Below are 15,166 nucleotides of genomic sequence, written 5' to 3'. Positions count from 1 at the left end.
AAGATTAATAATAATTAGCGATTTTCTATTCTGAAATATTGTGAAAACTGGCGAATTCGTCACCATGTGTTATTTTTTTGTTTTATTGTTTGTAAATTCACAGTTCAAGTTAAATTTTTATGTATTCCTGTTTATAATGGGATTTAACTATGTATGTACAATAACGTAAATATTCATATAAAATATGTGGCGGAAATTCATTTATTCAGGCCCAACTTATTTTTTAATTTTTAGTTAAGTTCTGGATGCTTTTACTTAATAAGTTATTACATTATTCACACTTCATAACTTCGCACTCAAGATTTATAACAGTTCATTTATGGCATTTAAACTAATCTTAAAAATTGATCCATTTTGAGAGAAAGGACTTTGCAAATTATCACCAGTAAAATGAATATCGTTCTGAACTCCAACATTTTGATTTTCAACATTTATTGTCGAATTATTATTTTGATTTTGACAGTACATATTTAATATGTTCCTGTTGTGTTTATTTCATATGTGCATTGTTTGTATGTTATATGGCGATTCGTTGATGGGTTTGCTATGTGAGACATTTCTGATTTAATTAATAACTTTTTTTTAAACAATTTGCCCGCCATATTTTGCATTTTGACTTAAGGGTACTTTTCCAGTCTTGGGAATTGGAATTCACCCATTTGCATTTGAACACATTCCTCCATTAAGAAAAGAAAAAATACACACACACACACACAAACGTAGGATTCGATTTTGTAGACGATCACAGTTCAAGGCTAAAGTTTGAATTTTCCGCGGGTTTAAAATTTCATTTTGGTGAGATGTTTAGGTTATCAGGTTATCACAGTATCATCCAAATGCGTATTTGTTGTGATAACCCAAACATCCCGCCTTAAATTGACATGTGAAAAAAAATTGAAAGCCCGCGAAAAATTACAAAATTTGGCCTTGGTTGTGATCGTCTAACAAAATGGAACCTACGTGGTGTGTTTTTTTTTGCGGCGGAATGCGTTCAGATGCAAGTAGTGGACTCCAAGGTTGGAAAACTACCGCTAAATAAAACGCAAAATATATGGAGGACACAAATAACTATTATTCCTCCACTGACAAAAAAGAAGAAAAAAAAAGCTGCGACTAAGTTGCGCAAAATATTTGAATATCACAAATTTGATAAAAACAAATAATGATGTAAAGTAACTGGATGCAAGTACACAAGTTATTACGGACGTGTGGCGGCAAATTTAAAATTATGACAGTCAACAAGAGAACAAAATTTTAATAAAAAAAACTATGCAGCGGCAGCTGCACCAGAGAGCAATCGGAATGTGGCGATCAAACTATCTCAATTTCATTCTAGAACACAGAAAAAATACCCACAGGGGGCGTTGTAGCACGAATGGAGTTTGGGGCTCCTGGTCGTGGCTGTTCTCCTACCCACGACGGTGGTTCTATTCTACAGAAACCGACAGCGTCACGTCATTCCGACCGCACCATCTGCGTCTTTTATGCAAATGGTGCGACCGACAGCTCAACAAAGAACCGCGCACTGTACTTTCACCACGTGTTTTGGTGTTATTTACCTCAATTCCATTTAAATGTTCAATGTCTATGACTCTGATATTAAACAACAACTGAACAAGTGTTAAAGTTATAAACAACATTTGAATTCGCCATACACTCTAGTGAAATATTTTAAAGCAGCAAAGAATTCTTATCTGAGATAAAGATTGGACATCAGACAATTATATGATGAAAGCATTAATCAACAAAATATTTACTTGGAAAAACTCGCAAAGGTTTATAAAAACAAAAAAATCTGGTGTGAATTAGAACTTGTGCAGATAAAAATTACGTGAGATTAGGAACTGCAGAACATGAAAATTTACGTCTGGGAAATACAGTAAAACAAGTCCTCATATTTTGTTGGAGTTATAATGATTTTAAAATTGTTTCTTTTCCTACGTTTAACAACTAAACAATTCATTATCACAATAACTAGTAATAAAACTTTTAGTTAATATTTTTCTCAAATGTGCAAATAATGATCTAAATCGAAGGAATAAAATGCACGTCCCATATGACCCAAAGTGTTGTTCATTTGTTCAACAAGATTTTACAGTCCAAAAACATGTGCTCGGTTTCAAAATAACCTTTCAACATGGCCGCTGCCAGAACAAAGAATTTACCTGATGTTAAATTATGCCACACTTTATCAACGATTCAAACAAAAAGTTACATTATGTTAAATGATTCCTTGATCCAAGTGATTCGTTACTTAAAACAATTAGCTTTGAGAGTTTATATCGTGAACTGTCCCCAGCTTAACTCAAACAAAAACATGATAAATACCTAACCACAAAATACATCAGGCGTTGCGAGAAAAACTTCTCGGTGATATAATTTTCCACGTTGCGAGAAAATATCTGGGTGATGTAATGATGATATGATGATAACAACTGCTTATGGAGAGAAAATTTTAATCTCCTCTTTCCTCAGTGCACGATATTATGAATTATACCGCACTTTCCACCGTCTTTTTCCAGAGTGGAGAGTGGGGCAACGTCAAACTCATTTAACTGCCGTAAATGAACTATTAGCAATCTTGTGTGGGGAATTAAGAAGTGTTATTATGTAACACTTAAGTATACGCATCCAGAAACCTAATTCATAATTTGGTAAACAAAAAAAGAGTCCTGACTAAGTGAATTTCATGAAATCTCCTATCAAATGCTATATCTGAACGAATCTAATGCCTGTTAAATTGTGTTAGAACTAGTAACGATTAAAATCCCAACATGAACTGTGAATCTACAAACAATAAAACAACTTTACACCACGTGTTAGTATCGGTTGAAAATTGACTTATTTCCGCTTGAAACGCCCGCAAGAATTAGCTACGCGTGTTGAGGAAACTGTGGCGTCGTCGTCGTTACGATTAATTTTCTTTAAACAAAAGCTCTCCCATTTTTATTAACTACCAAACCAACTAAACTTAACCTAGCTTACTAACCACGTGGTTTCACACACAACAAACAAACCAAAAGTGACGCCACCGAACAGAATGACTCATCTACCAAGTCGGCCAACTTCTACCAACCCTTTCACTAGATAGTACCAAAAAATCCCTAGGAGCCACCAACTATCAGAAAAGAACTAAACGTGCACATGGTTGCGTAAATTTTGTGGTCCAAGAAGAATAATGTTTTAAACATGACGTTGGTAACACCCAAGGTTGTTTTCCGGGTTGGAACCGTGTTAACTGAGTTTTTGGGCTCAACGTTTCGCACACTTTCGTAAGTGGTACCTTCAGGAGCAGGGTTAAGAATAAGGCAAAAGAGCACGGTAACTCAGTATGTCAATCATACCAGAGGCGAAACTCTTTTAACACGGTTCCAACCCGGAAAACGATCATGTATTTATTCCGATCGTGCAAACTTCCGAAATTAACACTCAAGGTATTTACAAAAAAAGGAAGACCAGCCTTAAGAAATGGAAATAGGCCACTACAATGCGAAGCCGGAAAAACTTAAAAACGTTGACAAGCTTTTAAAAGGCAATTTTGGAACTCATTGGAAAAAATAGTTCGCGGTTTTAGGACTACAGAATTTTTAGGATGTTTTACAGAGAGAACAGGCAGTCCTTGAAGCACAGAAAAATGAAGAAATCTTATGTTAACCTGAAGATTTGTTAAATTTGTGCTTTTTAATATGTTTATTATTATTATTTTTTTATTTTGCAAGCAATAAATCATTTTGTAAATAATGTTTAATTATTACTGAATTTGAAATACACGTAAAATCGAGAAAATTGCACTCAAAAGTAGATATATCCATTGTATTTATTAAGTTTCTTGTGTGTGCAAACTTATGCTGGAAAAGTTTTACTGAACAAATATCTTTGCGTTTCCACAAAAATTTGACACTACTGTTAAGGAACTTTGTGTGTAATGTTACAAAATAAATAATACAGTTCTTAGTTATGAATGAGTATGATATAATTTAGTAGCGAAAAATTATCAACCAGTCAAAATAACAAGAATACACTACTTAACTTCACTAAATTCTTTGGTCTCATTTTAATCTGGCTTCTAATGGCGTAGATACGAAAACAAAATGATTGAAACTCAGAAATTAGGTAAGTAAATGACTTCGTTTGGAGTCATAATATTTCGAATATACTGGGTCTCCACTTTCTACAGATTGTTCAATAGTTGGACATGTGTTCTGCTACGAATTATGGTAACAGTCATGTGGAAGTATTAAGACGCTTTTAATCGCTGACTTTATTGCTAGGCAAGCACACGTGCTATTAAGCTTGTTTGTTTTGCGCAATTCTTTACGCGTGGGTGTTCTGCGACCAAGCCAAACAAATGTGGTTTTTGAAAGGGATTTTTTTCAAAAGAAAAAGAAAATATGCTCGAAGATCTAATGCGCACTGGAACCAAATGTTCCGGAAATAACAGTCGCGGACCGCATAAACGTCAGTGATGAATGTGTAGTGGTGTTAATTATATCGCAAGATTCAATTTTATTTTGGTTGCAGAGTGAGCAGTTTTATTTTTGAATTGTACGTATTTCCGTCACTATATGTAGATCAATACGATTGTACTGTTTGTGTTTTGATTTAATTTATTTGCACACGTTTGCGTTGATATTTAATCTGTTTTTTCCGCATACGATCTTTATCACACTAAATATTAATACTATAAATTCCGCTATATTGTCGTAACAACACAACGTAGGTGCCATATTTGGTCACGTTTCAAAATTTCGCGGTTTTTTATTTTTGACGTCTCATATTTACACTACCACTGGTTGGTTCGATCTGAGAAAGGTTTTGTGATTTGCGTAAATGTGAATTTTCCGTTTTAGTCGGACTGATTACTCTTAAATTTTTAACAAAATAACAATAAAAATTGATCCTCGAATAAATGTTTGAATTATCCCAAAATTTGATGAGAAAACTCGTAACTAATAAGTTTCAGTTATTTAACTGCTTTAAAAAAATGTAACTTATATTAAAAAAAATCCAAAATATGAATGTATGAGTCAGTTTATTTCATTGAATTATCAGAAATGCTAATAAATATAAATAATGCGTAATTATAATATTTCAATATTTAATTAAGTACTCCTATTAAATTTTGCGATTTTCAATTTTTGAAATTGTAACTTTTCAATTTAGAATTCTACCTAAAAATGCTACATCTTAAAGATTCCAGACAGTATTATGTCATAGGAATATTAGAGACTGTAGACATATTTGTGGTCACAGAAATCCTTAAAATTTTATCAATTCTAAAATTCCTGTAAATTTTCTATATTTTTGAGAATCTACGATTCCTAAAACCGCAAAAGTTTCAGAGACAATGGGTAAAATAACATCCTATATATTATATTATTTCACGAATTTTAAAAATTAATTAAAAAACAAGATTTAAAATGTATTTTAAAAGCTCTAAATCTGCTCCAGATGCCAGAAAGCGAAAAGCTTTTTGAGATTCCTGAAATTCTGCAAACAACTGATATCCAGAGATCCTTGAAAACCTTGAAATTCTAAGGATTATAGAAATTTCAAGCTTTCCAAGTATTTAGAAGTTCCACGAATATTAAATAATGTAGAAGATTCCAGAAATTCTTGAGATTATTGAACACTAGGGACGCTAATCTTTGATCAACTAGAAACTGTAGAGATTGTGAAGACTTCAAGTCTAGATATTCTGGAAATTCTTATACCGTATTAGAGATAATAAAGATCTTGCTATCAGACACATTTTTTAGATTTTAAAGATCCTAAAATTTCTACATTAGAAATCCTTACAGGTCCCAGAAGTACCAGATACATATAATTCTTAGAGACTGTGGCGGCACAATAACACGCGGGTAAAGCAGAGTAAAGATAAGTTGTCTTGTGGTGTAGCGGTTAGCATACCAGCCCGGATTGCTTGGAGACGTGGGTTCGAATCCCACCGAGGCATAACATTTTTCTCTGCTTTCCTACATTGGTGACCTCCGACAGGCAACGCGCACTCAACATCCTTCTGCCACCGCCCTGTGCCCGCTGTGTTCGGGGTCCGCAGCACCGCCAGGGTTCGAACAACGACCGTAAGAGTGGTAGGGGCGACGCCAGCATTTATCTCCTTCGCACCCCAGCACGACCGCGCGCTGTGTCGCTGGGGGGGGAGTACTGTGGCGGCACAATAACACGCGGGTAAAGCAGAGTAAAGATAAGTTGTCTTGTGGTGTAGCGGTTAGCATACCAGCCCGGATTGCTTGGAGACGTGGGTTCGAATCCCACCGAGGCATAACATTTTTCTCTGCTTTCCTACAAGACTGTGCCACTAGAACCTAGAAATTCAACCAAAATGTAAGTGTTGTCAGTGATACCACCGACTAATATATTTTAAATGATGTCTAGATTGCAGAAAGGCCAAAATTTCTTGAGATTCCTAGGATTTCTAAGATAACTGAAATTCAGAGATCTGTAGGGTAACCGAAGAAAAATTTTGCATCTCCGGTGGGAATCGAACCACACGTTTACCGCTTGCCACTAGATTACGAAGGAGCTTATCTTCTACCACTACTTATTATTGTGTCACCACAGATCCTTGAGAAAGACCTTTGACATTCTAAGAACTATGGAGATTCCAAAACTTTCAACAAATATTTAAACGTTACGTGGGTTTTAAAAATTAATAAAAAACTAGCAACTCAACAGAAATTTTAGAGATTCCAAAAATATTTGAGATACTTGAAACCTAAGGATTCCTAAAAACATATATTAAAGATTTTATAGATCATGAAAATTTTAGAGATTCTTGAGAAATCGTAGAGATTATAAACATATTTGCGGTCATACTTCATACAAATCCTTAAGAATTTAGAGATCCTAAAATTCCTACAAATATTCGACATTTTAAAGAATTACGAATCATAAAATTTCAAAAGTTTTAGAGATGCTTCATACCGTCGCCTGTGTTGACAGTTGCATTATATCAAGAATTTTATTTATTTTTTAATAAATAAAGAATGCAAACCTTCCAAATTTTCCCCAAGAGTGATACTTTTATCCACGCAGAAAACCTCTGCTTCTGCATTGGAAAGTCGTGGTAGGTAAAATTTGGAACACTGTTTGAACAGGATGGTATAAAACAATGCATTTTTAATCGTGTTTTATTAGTTCAAAATTACGAAAATTACATATACAAACAAGTGCGTCAAATTCAAATTTGAACTGTCATTCAAGGATAACTAGCGCCCTCAGAACGAAAATGGCGTCGAAAGTAACTACTGGATTATCTGTCAAAGGTGGCTATTCGGCAGGCTTTATCAACGCAACTGTCAACGCAGGCAACGCTTCATCCCTTTAGATCCTAAATAACCCTAGATTTATAATTATATATACAAATTTTTTCAAAAATGAAATACAAGGGACACTAGGAGACTAAATTTTTTCCAAACTCTGTCAAAAACAAAATAATAGGAATCCTGTGGATTTATCATTTTTTTTCAAAAATAAAGGGGAGTCCAAAGACTTCCAAATTAAAAAAAGGACACTGGGAGCCCTACAGAGTCTTTCATATTTTTTAAAAACGACACTAGGGGCACTTGAGATTCTTTCAGATTTTTGCCGAAACAAAACCATAGAATCTTCGAGATCTTTGCAAATTCTTTTCAAAACAAATTACAACGAATTTCGAAGATTTTACCACATTAAATGAAAAACATGAAGAGCTCCCAAGGTTTTTTCCAAAATAAAACATTACGGGTCTGTAAAATTTTTGCAATTTTTGAAAAAAAAAAGAAACATAAGGGACCCTCAAGAGTTACATTAAAAAAACGATACTAAGAGACTCTAAAATTTTTCCAAACTCTGTCAAAAACAAAATACATCTTTTCAAGTTCTTTTCAAAACAAAACACAAAACTTCCGAAGATTTTTCCGTATTAAAAGGAAAACATGAAGGGCTCTCAATGTTCTTTCCAAATCCTTCAAGAATAAAGAGTTACGGATCTTCAAAATTTGTTTTTCAAAAATAAAACACATGGAACCTCCAAGAATCGTTTACATGAAAAAAAAGACACTAGAGGATTCTAAAATTTTTGAAAACTCATTCAAAAACAAAATATTAGGGATTTATTAAATTTTTTTCAAAAATCAAACGGGGGTCCAAAGAGTTTCTAAGTAAAAAAACAAGGATACTCGGAGCACTAATATTCTTTCATACTCTTAAAAAAAAAGACACTAGGGGCCCCTGGAATTCTTTCAGACTTTTGCAGAAACAAAACAACAGAATTTTCGAGATCTTTTAAATTTTTTTAAAAACAAAGCACAAAACTTTCGAAGATTTTTCCACATTAAAAGGAAGACATGAATGGTCCTCAATGTTTTTTCCAACTCCTTCAAGAACAAAGAATTAGGGGTTTCCAAAATTTATCCAATTCTTAAGAATCTTTTATGTAAAAAAAAAACATTGGGGAACTATAATTTTTCCAAACTTTCTAAAACAAAATATGTACTAGAGGTACTGAAGATTTTTTTTTTCAAAAATCAAACAAAAAGACTTTCAAATTAAAAAAAAAAGGATAATCGGACCTCTAAATATTCTTTCAAACTCTTTAAAAAAAGGTCACCAGGGGTCCCCGAAATTCTTTCAAACTTTGCAGACACAAAACAACAGAATCTTCAATATCTGTTCAATTTCTTTTAAGAACAAAACACATGAACGTCCGAAGATTTTTCCACATTAAAAAGAAGAAATGACCGACCAAATATTCTTTCTAACACCTTCAAGGACAAAAAGTTAGAGGTCTCCAACGTTTGTTCAGTTTTTTTCAAAAATAAAACGCAAGGGATTCCGAAGAATTTTTACGTTAAAAAGCACACTAGGCCACTCAAAAATTTTTGCAAACTTTTTCAAAAACAAAATACTAGGGGTCCTATGGAAATATTATCAAAAATCAAATGGCCTTACAATTTAAAAAAACACTCGGAGCCCTAAAGATTCTTTCTTACTCAAAAAAAGATACTCGGGTCGCCAAGATTCTTTCAATATTTTTCACAAACACAACAGGAACTTCGAAATCTTTTTAAATTATTTTCAAAACAAAACACAAAAACTTCCGAAAATGTTTCCACATTAAATACAAGACACGAATGGCTCTCAATGTTTCTTCAAACTCATCCAAAAGCAAAGAATTGGGGGTCTCTCAAATTTATTCATTTTTTTTTTAATAAAACACATTTGAGATCGGGGCGGGTGGGTGGGGCTTAATCTTTGTGTTTTTTTAATGTATAGAGTTTTCTTTCAACAACAGGATAATTAAACATGTTTTCAGTTTCTTGTTGGGAAAACAAGACTCGCAATTTAAGAAAAAATGGACAAAATATAAGCCCCGCCCACCCGCCCCTTCTCAATTGTAATGAATGTTTTTTTCATTGTGAGCTGAAGGGCGGAGTTTGGTTGCAAAATCCTCATTTCTCTACAAGAAATTACTATATAAAATTCATCACAGTTGAGATTAGGGCGGGTGGGTGGGGCTTAATTTTTGTTTTTTTAACGTATAGAGTTTTCTTTCAACAACAGGATTGTTAAACATGTTTTCAGTTTCTTGTTGGGCAAAGAAGGCTTTGTATATTAAGAAAAAATGGACAAAAGATAAATGTATTTTTACAAGTGGAATATTTGATAATTTATTAAGTATTCAGCATTTCAGCATTTCAAGTTGCCATAAGTATATGCAACCAACTTAACATATATTTTCAGTTTTAATACTTTAAGAAAAATCTCAAATGATCCAATAAACATATAACAATATTTTTTTTGCAGTAATTTTGAGTATTTTGTCGTCTGAAGTAAAAAATACATAAAACTGGATTTTTTTTTTCATAATTTGGGGAAAACAAAAATTGGAGCTTTTTTCAACTGTCAACAGTGTCAATGTCAACAATGTCAATGTCAAATAAAGTTGCCACCACACATTGCACTTACTGAAGCTTACAGTAAAACTACTTTGGTTTTTAGTTGAAAGAAAAAGAATTTTACGATGTCGACTGAAACAGAGAAGAAAATATTCACAGCTATAGAATCAGGCGATGACGCTTTACTGCGGGCAGCCCTTGATGACCACCCAAATGTGAACATCATCGATGAAAATTTGATGACACCCTTGCAACATGCTGCTTACAAGGGAAACAAAGACATGGTCCAAATACTTCTGGATTACGTTAGTAATTGTAGTAATCTTGCAAAACCAATAAACTTGAGTTCATTTCAGGGAGCAGATCCAAACTTGTGCAAGCATCAACACAACTACACAGCTCTCCATTTTGCTGGTTTATCAGGAAATTTTGAAGTATGTTTAGCATTGTTAGTAGCCGGAGCGCGACCAGACGTGACAAACGCAGTCAATAGAACCGCCTCTCAAATGGCTGCTTTCGTAGGTCATCACAAATGCGTTGCCATCATCAATAATTATGTACAAAAATCAAACGTGGACTACTACACTGTGGCACATGGGTTGCATACCAAACCCTATTTGCCACCTTATCTGGCAGAAAGTTTTCATAAATTGATAATACAAGTCAATATGCATCCTGTGAAGGTGGCCCTCAACATGCATAGCTTTATAGGTATTTTTGAACATTTGTCTGAAGTTAAGACAGTACTGGAGCTAATGTCTGAGAAGGAGATGAAAAATGAAGGAAGCAATGAAGTGATGGCATTTAAGTTCTTTTATTTATCTTATGTAGCAGGGGAACTGGTCAACATACAAGCGAAACAAAATGCTAAAAAACAAGAGGATAAAAAGAATGAAACTCTTCAAGTGTTTTGCAAAAATATTTTAAAACCAGGGAAGGATGGATCATTGCAGTTTATGGACGCCTTTTTAAGAGAATGTGTGAAGAAGTTTCCATTCAGAGAGTGCACGTTGTTGAGGCAAATAGTTTCAACTTTGACAGGAAAAGATCCTCCAACGGCATTAAGTATTGTTACTTTTGCTATAAATGGCCAGAGAGGTTTTGTTGATGATGCAGTAGATTGTTATACGTGTGGAGAGGAAAAACCAACCAAGAAATGTTCAAAATGTAAAGTTGCACAGTATTGTGATAAAAATTGCCAAAAGTTGCATTGGCACTGGCACAAGAAAGTTTGTGCTAGTTTAGTACAAGATTCTAGTAGTTCTAAGGATAAAAAGGAGGTTGCAGTGGATTCTTCAGAATTGTCATCTGAAATTCAAAATTTGTTAATTTCCAATTAGAGAGGAACAAAGGTATTTTATAATTGATTTATAATTATCACACGTTTGTTTATCAAAAAAGAACAATGTATTGACAATAGGTTAAAATGATAAAAGGTCTTAATTTGTAGTGAATTTATCAGAATGTGGCTTCTGATCAGATTGTGAATGATTGAAATAAGATTAAATTTTGTGTTCTGGATGTCGTCATGAATGAAATATTTCTTGTAAAATATGTAAACAGTTGAATTCTTGATGTACTGTAATCTTATATCAAGTGACAAAGAAAAACAAAATAAATGCCAAGTAAAAATGTAATTTGTTATTACTTCCCATTACATATAAAAAACATTAACGCTTATTTACATATATATTTTTTAAATATAAAGTTTATGAATGTTTCAATGTATAATTTTAATTTATGTTTGCAATATATTTACTAGTATCCAGTGTTTTTCAAGTTTATTTTCATTTGAAATCTTATTACCAACAAATAAAGCACTAGCCAGGACGCTGACATAAATAAACTTGCGAGCATTAAAATCGGGACACTATTCAAATATAGCGTATAGCGTGTTTGGACTGGCCAGCACGTAGCCCGGATATGAGTCCTATAGAACATATGTGGGATGAACTTAAGCGAAGAATTAGAGATAGGATCCCGGCTCCTGGGTCACTCCATGAGCTCAAAATAACCATTGAAGAACAATGGGCTAATACCCCGCAAGAAGTTGTCGTCACCTTAATTGAGTCCATGAATAAACGAATGCACGCGGTTATTAGAGCTAGGGTTGGCAACACCGAATATTAACATTATTTTCTTCTTTAAATTATTGATTTTGTTAACATAAAACATTCGTTATTGAACAATTTTCTTTTTTGCGCAAAACAATTTCATGAAGTTTTTTTAACTCTGTTTTAAAGACAAATATGTGGTGTTTCTAATGGCTTTTTTAGTTTCTTTAAGTGTAATATAGTTCGGCGGAAAATTTGATTCAAAGTCAGATGTGTATAGTGGTCCGATTTCAATGCTCGGCAGTGTATTACATAAAAAAACGAAACTGGTCTAAAGTTATTTAGACAGAACTTTCCTCATGTTTGCAGCACACTCAATTAAATACGTGCAGTTTCGTAAATAATGTAGTGTAAGTTTGAATTAAAAGTTCGCACTAAAAAAAAAAAAATGGCGCGAAATCGCGTTTGAGTAATTTGAATTTAAAAAAAATTCAAATTAAGAAAATCGTTAGAGGCATATGCAGCACGAAAGAGGCCAGGGGCGGGGCTTATGATGCGCGGCTTCTAGACCCCAGTGGCGTAGCGTCTGTGGTATAAGAAAGTTAGGTAGTCGCATTAAATATTATTTTACTTTCAAAAAATAATTGTGAATTTCAAAGTTTAAAGAAAGGAAATGAATTGTGGTGACCGAATTTAAATCACAATTTTCGCGCTGAAATTAATTAACAGCGGCGCGAATTCACATTTGAATTTGAGAAAAAAAAATCATCAAAACCAGGTGCACGGTAACGCTTGCTGGATAGTTGGACAATTAGTAGCGCTAGGGATTTTAGTGAGAGGGTTGGTGGTTAGACAGAGGGCGGCATGGCGGAGCGTCAGTCTGAATGTGTTTTTGTGGATGTAAACACGTGGTAAGAGCTAGTTTAAATTAGTTAGTTTGGTAGTTAATAAAAGGGAGGAAGCCTTTGTTTAACGACAATCAATCGTATCTTCTATGACGACACAGATTTCCCCAATCCGCGCGGCTAATTCTTGCGGCTTTTAATAAAAAAACATGCGATCTTTCAACGCGGAACACGTGCTGTAAATTTGTTTTATTGTTTGTAAATTCACCAATCAAGTTAGTTTTTCTTAATCGTCAGCTAGTGCTAACACAATTTAACAATCAGAATTATTTAAATAAACCACTTGCTAGAAAACTTTTATTTGGTTAGGAAAACACCTTTGTTGTTTAATTACGAATAGGTTTCTGGATGCATATACGTAAGTGTTACATTATAACACTTCTTAATTATTCACGCAAGATTGCTAATAGTTCATTTACGGCAGTTAAATTAACAAAATTCATACTTCGAACTGGCGGGGGGATTCAAATAATTTCTTCCCTTAGGCGGTTATCATGGTTATTATCATCGTTATATTGATTACATTATCGAGGCTTGTCCTCGTAACGCTAAAGATTGATTACATGATCGAGGCTTGTCCTCGCAACGCTAAAGATTGATTACATCAGCGATGGTTGTCCTCACAACGCTACAGATTGATTATATCATCGAGGCTTGTCCTCACAACGCTAAAGATTGATTAATTCATCGAGGTATTCCCTCGCAACAGTAAGATTACATCACCGAGACGCTTTTTCCTCGCAACGATGATTGGATATTTTTGTGTTTATTTATTATGTCTTTTGTTGGGGTAACCAGTTCGCGGTATTCTAAACTCTCAAAGTAAATTGTTTTTTTGAGGTAACCAATCACTTAGATCATGACATAATTTAACGTAATGTAAACTTTTTGTTTGAATCGTTGGTAAAGTGTGGCAAATATTAATCTCATGTAAATTTTGTTAACTTTGCAATTTTTCACCTCATACAATATTTCTCAATCTCATTGTTAACCTCAGTAAATTTTCTTTGTTGTATAATTTTAATGAACGTAAATTTCCATGCTTTGCAGTTTTAACCTCACATAATTTTAATTTGCAAGTTTATTTCACACCAGACCTTTTGTTTCATAAATCTTTGCTAAGTTTTATTTTGTAAATATTTTGCTGATGCATGTTTCCATCGTATAAATTATTTGATGTCCAATTTTAATCTCACATAAGAATTATTTGTTGTTTAAAATTTCACAAGATTGTATGCCGAATTTAAATGTTGTTTATTGCTACTTTGAAACTTTAACACCTGTTCAGTTGTTGTTAATATCAGAGTTATAAGAGATTGAACATGTCAAATGGAATTGAGGTTAAATAACACAGAAAACATGACAAGGCCGGAGTGCGGTTCCTAGTCGAGCTGGCGAGATTTCATCGCGTCACCTGCACAAGTCCGCAGGTATGGATAGATTCAGGGGCGGTCGCCGATGCTGTAACGTTCTCGGCTTCGTGCTAGCCTAGATCCAACTACAGGTCTGGCGACCGTAACGGCCTAGTTTCGGACGGCATCTTCGTCCTGGGGATAGGTAGGCTTGCGATAGATAGAATCACCGTCGTGGGGGGAGAACAGCCCCGACCGGTAGCCCCAAACTCCGCTTATGGTAGAACGCCTCAGGGGTATTTTTGTGCTCTTGTTAACTGTCGAAATTTTAAATCTGCCGCCATACGCCCGTAATAACTTGTTTATTTGTATCCAGTTACTTTAATTCAGATTTTTCTTTGTTTTTATTAAATTTGTGATATTCAAATATTTGTATTAATTCAGAACGTTTTATTTGATTTTCATTCAAAGTTAGGCAAGTTTTTTTGTAGCTGAGCATTAAGAGGTGTCACAACCGGCACAAATTACTGGCAGCTTTTTTTTTCTTTTTTTGTCAGTGGGGGAATAAATGATTTTGTGTCCTCCATATATTTTGCGTTTTATTTAGCGGTACTTTTCCAACCTTGGTGTCCACCACTTGCATCTGAACGCAATCCGCCACAAAAAAAAACAAACACAATGTAGGGTTCCATTTTGTTAGGCAATCACAGCTAAGGCCAAATTTTTGAATTGTCATTTTTTTTTCATGTATTGAAGCTATTTTGTTACCTGTTTTTTCATCTAGTTTAAGGTACTGTATAATTTTTACTTCCCGAGCGTAAGCGAACTATTGTAGTCGAGTCCGTCGGCCAATTCTCCACTTTTACGTTTTCTCGACCTTTCATGACCCCGAGAGCACGAAAAAATGTGTCTCCCTTTTCCGGCTGTCTATCTGGTTATCCGTCTGTCTGTCTGTC

General features: G+C 34.2%; 1 protein-coding gene across 1 annotated transcript; it reads left to right on the top strand.

The window, feature by feature from the left end:
• The first annotated feature begins 9,919 nt into the window (after positions 1 to 9,919).
• On the top strand, positions 9,920 to 11,536 carry LOC135125618 (ankyrin repeat and MYND domain-containing protein 2). Its single transcript, XM_064051260.1, has 2 exons — positions 9,920 to 10,204; positions 10,256 to 11,536. The coding sequence occupies exons 1-2, from the start codon at positions 10,025 to 10,027 to the stop codon at positions 11,237 to 11,239; spliced, it is 1,164 nt and encodes a 387-aa protein (XP_063907330.1). The 5' UTR covers positions 9,920 to 10,024; the 3' UTR covers positions 11,240 to 11,536.
• The last annotated feature ends 3,630 nt before the right edge of the window (positions 11,537 to 15,166 follow it).

The sequence above is a fragment of the Zophobas morio genome, unplaced genomic scaffold, assembly GCF_036711695.1.
Source record: "Zophobas morio isolate AGI-343-1 ecotype UQ-CSIRO unplaced genomic scaffold, CSIRO_AGI_Zmor_V1 ptg000009l, whole genome shotgun sequence".
NCBI lineage: Eukaryota > Metazoa > Arthropoda > Insecta > Coleoptera > Tenebrionidae > Zophobas > Zophobas morio.
This window is presented reverse-complemented; position numbering and strand designations above follow the sequence as displayed.

What these genes read in the sequence shown, in the direction of transcription:
- LOC135125618 (XM_064051260.1), top strand. Translation starts at nt 10,025, where the DNA reads ATGTCGACTGAAACAGAGAAGAAAATATTCACAGCTATAGAATCAGGC. An exon ending in TCCAAATACTTCTGGATTAC is followed by an intron (nt 10,205 to 10,255) that starts GTTAGTAATTGT and finishes AGTTCATTTCAG; the next exon opens with GGAGCAGATCCAAACTTGTG.